Here is a 5,732-nt window from a genome sequence, read left to right as displayed (position 1 = left end):
TTTTGTGACTAATTGTAATTTAAGCCCTTAATAATAATAAAAAATATATGTATATACTATAAAATTTATGCATATTTGTACAAAACTAAATTTAGACTTATTTTCTTATGTTGTACATATAATTTTAAAAAAATATATAGATAAAACCAACTTAGTTGTTATCAAATTATACTTAATCATTCAAATTGACCGGTTGATAATAGCAATTAGGTATTTAAATTGGGACACGGAGAGTGTATATACTATATTATTAAAATATTGTAAAATGAATCAACTTCATCCCTTACATTATATTAGTACGTCTGATCTCACATATCTATATTTGTGAAATGAGTTGATCTGATTTATATCCGAAATAAAAATCAATATTTTTGATATAAAAATAATATTTTTCATAGATCGGATAGAGAAGTGATCTCTAACATAAACTTGATATGTGAAACGAAATCATAAAAATTTTGTGCTCTAAAAATCAATCAAATTAATCGTTTGGTCGTAATGATGTAATTTTTATTAAAAAAACAACTAATGTCGTGGTACAATAATTATCTCTTATAAATAGTATAAATCTGATGCTCAAAATAATTATATTTTAGATAAAATCGACTTTGATATAATTAATTTTTTTCATTTAGAAAGAAAAATAGTAATTGAAATAAATGGTGAGAAATGGAAACCTGTGCGGGAAGTGGTTGGCAAAGGAACGAATCGAAACGGGTTTCCCCTCACCAAAAGCAGACCCCCCACTGGCCTAACCCTTCCAACCCTCGCACACATTACGATTCATTTGTTTATGGCTTCCAACGAAGACCCCGCCGCCGACCCCACCGCAGCGGCCCACATCTTCAACGAGGACGAGGACCTACTCGACGACGACGATGACGACAGCTCCGATCGCGACGAGGACGACTCGGCCTCATCAGCCGCCGCCGCCATCGATCTCCCTCCTCCGACATCCTCCGCGGCAGCTCAGGTCACCGTCGCGGTACCCGGCGTCCCCGATCCGCATCTCAAGCAACAGCTACCGGATACAGTTGTTGCTAAGAAACCGGCGCAGCTCGACGACTCTCGCAAGCTCTTCCAACGGCTCTGGACCGACGGTGACGAAATCGAGCTCTTGCAGGGATTTCTCGACTATACAACCCAGCGAGGCGGGCCTCACAGCTCCTTTAACCACCACCACCATGACACCACCGCTTTTTATGATCAGATCAGGGACAAATTTCAGCTCGATTTCAATAAGAATCAGCTTGTTGAGAAGCTGCGCAGGCTCAAGAAGAAGTATCGCAATGTTGTCAACAAATTTGGCTCCGGAAAAGACTACGCCTTTAAGAGCCCCCATGATCACGCTACCTTCGAAATCTCTTCCAAAATCTGGGGCACCTCTGTGCTCAATGGCTCCTCCTCCGCCGTTCTTGCCATCTGTGCCCCTGCCCCTCTTTCCATGTATGAGGATGACGACGACCCTGGCTACCCCAATTTCGCTTATTGTCAAAGCCCTAACCCTAATGGTATTGATGTAAATAGCAAAATCCCTCGGCCTAGGAAAAGAAACCGAACTGGAGCCGTGAAACTTGAGGACAAACAGCAGCCTGTTTTCAACAGTAATACTAGTTATAACCAGCCATCTGCAGCACCCACGCCAATCGCCGCCACTCCGGTGGCAGCCGCAGGGACGACACAATCTGTTTCAAGTGTGATAGAAGAGACTGTGAAGAGCTGTTTGTCCCCCGTACTCAAGGAGTTATTGGGAAATTCAATGAGTTCCAATGTAAATCCTAATGGACCTTTCTGTGTACATGGGTTTGCATCGACACTAAGCCCGATGCCTTTGGGTTTTGCTGGTGCTATGAGCGGAGCCAAAATGGCTGACGAAAAGTGGCGAAAGCAGCAGATATTGGAATTGGAGGTTTTCTCCAAGCGGTTGGAGTTGATGCAGGATCAGATCAAAGAGCAATTACTGGAACTTAGGACCATGGGGAAGTGATCAATAGCTTTATCTGGCAGTGTGTTTATTTTCTTTTTCCCATTTCCCTTAACCCATTTAAGCTTATATGTAGAATTGCTGGATGCTTGTTGATAAATGTGAAACGGTGGATCCTGTTTAGGTAACCCTTGGTGAATAATGAGTTGTGATTGTTTTGTCCGTTGATGGCTTGCTTGTCTCTTGATACTTGCATAGGGATAGTTTGACATGTATATTGGAATCCATTTGACAGAAATAAGTAGTAGATTTTGATGACTCGTGTTTTATACATGGATTCTCAAATACGGTATGTGTGTGTTTCTTCCGTCATTATCCCACCTCTTTCACTCTACATATAGGAGCATGTTTTTGTTTTTGATCTTGCAGCTTTCAGTGCATTTTCTCTTGCTCTAGTTCTCGAAGTAACTTCGTCGTTGTGATTTAATGATAGAACGTTATCAAGCTGTTAGTCGAATAAAATATTAGTTGATGATGCTTAGTGATATATATGATCATGTTATATTCTTAACCGAACATCTGAATTTGAATATCAATGTTAGTTGGTGTATTAATGAGAGTTGCTTCTTGGACGCTAAAGGTTCCTGAGCTAGAGATATCTTACTTAAGCAAAGCTCTTACTGGTCTATGCAGCTCATTTGGACTCAATTTCTACGTCTTGATGCGCACTGTCAGCATGTATTTCCCATAGCAAAGTAATTAGGATGCAAACACAATACTCTTACCATAATTTCATGGCAAGGCAATATTGATTATCTAAGGTGTGAAACTTTATTGCTGGAGTTTTGTGTGTTAAATGTCAGTGCAAAAGTCTGCTGTCAAGGTTCCTGATAGAAAATTAAAACCCAGACAAGCAGGAACAGTGTGAAACGTCTGTAAGCAAGACCAGACACATATAAGTGATGGAGAACTTTTCCCAATTTCATAAACTAAGCCAGTTGCTACATCGTTTTGGTAGTTTTTTGTGTTTCTTCCCTCGCCAGTCCAAAGTCATTCAAGATACCCACTATATGGTTGTTTATATTTCTTAATAAGTTCATGCATTTTGGCTAGTTTGAATTTACAAGACATTATAATCCCAGACAATCTCCTATTTGCAACTCATATATTTTGGTGATATATAAAAATAAAAAAACTATAATAACTTTATTCACGGTTGAAAATGATGGAAGAGCTGGTCCAGACAACAATCTCCTATTTGCCTGCATCAGGAGGATTAAGTTGGTAGGGAATTTATATCTATATATATTTCAAATATATAATTGGGAAACGTGTAAAAGACTATGAAAATTGAAAAGTTCCAACCTTTTCCACATCCAAGAGACAATAAATTAAAAAGAGACAATAAATTAAAGTAAATTATTTTTTAGCATAAATTAAGACCAAGAAAATAAGTTCTCATGGAGTGGATCCAGCAGGACGGGGGGAAGGGGGGTGTTCAGATTTTAAAATTCGGAAAGAAAAAAAAAACAATATTTTATGCAAAAGTATTATAAAAATGTTAATTTCATTTACAAATGGATTAAAATCTTTGCTTGGCCGGGGAAAAAAATATTAACATAATTAAATCTTTATTCAAGTGTTTATATAATGCATGCATGATTCGCATTCCATTATGACAATCTATGGTCCGACATGAATTGGTGGAGGCATTTTGTTTTTATTTATGTCAAGTTGTTAGCCATATTTGGTATGTCAACTCTGCGAGATAAATACAAGAGACGTTTTTTCGAATATTTTTTATTACTTTAATTCTGAGTAATTCAATGCATAGACACGTAAACAAATGCATGTACCATTAAAGATTTGAATTATAAATCATCATGTTATCTATATATATTTAAATAATCATATTTATATCATATCTTAGTTTTTTAATGATCCAGCTTGGGAGAAGAAAAAAAATTTTCATTGAATTAACAAACATGGTATTATACAAAATATTTAAATAAGAAATAATCAGAAGCTATCCTTGTGAAGACCCAAAGAATTAGCTACACAAAGTCATGAATTCAAAGCTGAATTTGAAGAATCATAACAGCCTTTTTAATTATGTTTAAGGCCCTTAAGGAAGCCATAAACATGGTGCACCTCCATGAGCCTATAAATAGTGGCCAAAAGGTAGGATAAATCACACCACCAACAACTATTTTTGAAGCCTTGCAGCAACTATTTTCGAAGCACCTGCAACAGCCGAGTTCTTGTCCATTTTGAGGCAATCCAGCAGCTTTCGTGTTCGAATTTTCAGTTGTTCTTCCCTCAATCTTTGAAGATAATAATCATGTAAGTGGGTTTTTGCTATATATATTTCTTTGTAAGTGGGCTTTTGTTATACTATTATGTACACTCACTTTTCATAAGTGTACTACTCGATAAATATATCAACTACTCGTTCTTCGTAAGTATGTCCACATTTGCTCAAAAATAAATTATGTATGTTTCTTGAAATTCGATCGGCATACTATATTCGTTCCTATTTGCTATGAAGATCCTTGAACAATTTGTTGTTTGATATTAGTTATAATATTTGAAAGCATGTTTGAAATATTTGAAATGCACTGTAATGATTCGAATTAGAAATGGCAAGGAAATTCCAAAATTTGATATGTTTTGTTTAAAACCCTGATGCGGTGGGTTATAATAACCGTTCTTTTGGCCTCGCCCCTNCACTTTTCATAAGTGTACTACTCGATAAATATATCAACTACTCGTTCTTCGTAAGTATGTCCACATTTGCTCAAAAATAAATTATGTATGTTTCTTGAAATTCGATCGGCATACTATATTCGTTCCTATTTGCTATGAAGATCCTTGAACAATTTGTTGTTTGATATTAGTTATAATATTTGAAAGCATGTTTGAAATATTTGAAATCCACTGTAATGATTCGAATTAGAAATGGCAAGGAAATTCCAAAATTTGATATGTTTTGTTTAAAACCCTGATGCGGTGGGTTATAATAACCGTTCTTTTGGCCTCGCCCCTTAGAGGAGTAACATATAGGGGACTGATCAATAAACCATGGAAATGAGATGATTTTCAGTGCTATGTTTGTATTTTGTTCGTATTCGATTCAACATGCTTATTATTGAAATTATGATAATGTATTCGTATAACCTTGATATTCGTTATGCCCGATCGACCCCCATTTATTGAGTATTTGCCAAATACTCATCCCTTACATTCCCACCTCGGATAAGAACGAGGAACAAATCGAAGATAAAGAACAAGAATATTTTTGGGGATGGTGATGAAGCCAATCCACTTCAAGACCCGTCTTGTCATTATGTCTTTTAGTTATTTTATCGTGTATTACGCTTCCGTATTTCGTTTTAATCGCATTGTAAAGACGATTATTGATTTATATAATAGACTGGATTTTGGCTATTTGATGTATTACGTGGCTTGTTGTTATACAATTTTAAATTGTTAAACGACGCCGATGGCACGTCTCGGTTTCGGGACGTGACATTTAAGTGGTATTAGAGCTGCCAGGTTCATAATCCGGCTACGAGTTTGATAGCCAAAATTTGGCGAAGTCAAATTTTGGCAAAAGCTCATGCCTTCGTATCCAAATCATTCTGGTACATCACACTCGTCTCCATTTGTTTAAATTTTCAAGTTCAAGCTATCGCCGTAATTGGATGGTTTATGCTTTTGCATAGAATCTCGAAACTCAATCTCGTTAACTGCTTTCAATATATGAGAAATTACCCTTCTTTCCAACTTTGGAAATCCAACGGAAATT

General features: G+C 36.5%; 1 protein-coding gene across 1 annotated transcript; it reads left to right on the top strand.

Moving 5' to 3' along the window:
• Window positions 1-676: 676 nt before the first annotated feature.
• On the top strand, window positions 677-2,242 carry LOC140975071 (probable transcription factor At3g04930). Its single transcript, XM_073438570.1, has one exon. The coding sequence runs from the start codon at window positions 794-796 to the stop codon at window positions 1,985-1,987; it is 1,194 nt and encodes a 397-aa protein (XP_073294671.1). The 5' UTR covers window positions 677-793; the 3' UTR covers window positions 1,988-2,242.
• Window positions 2,243-5,732: the final 3,490 nt, after the last annotated feature.

This window comes from Primulina huaijiensis, chromosome 4, assembly GCF_012295235.1.
Source record: "Primulina huaijiensis isolate GDHJ02 chromosome 4, ASM1229523v2, whole genome shotgun sequence".
In the NCBI taxonomy this organism is placed as follows: Eukaryota; Viridiplantae; Streptophyta; class Magnoliopsida; order Lamiales; family Gesneriaceae; genus Primulina; species Primulina huaijiensis.
This window is presented reverse-complemented; position numbering and strand designations above follow the sequence as displayed.

Coding starts and splice junctions, on each gene's coding strand:
- LOC140975071 (XM_073438570.1), top strand. CDS start 794: ATGGCTTCCAACGAAGACCCCGCCGCCGACCCCACCGCAGCGGCCCAC.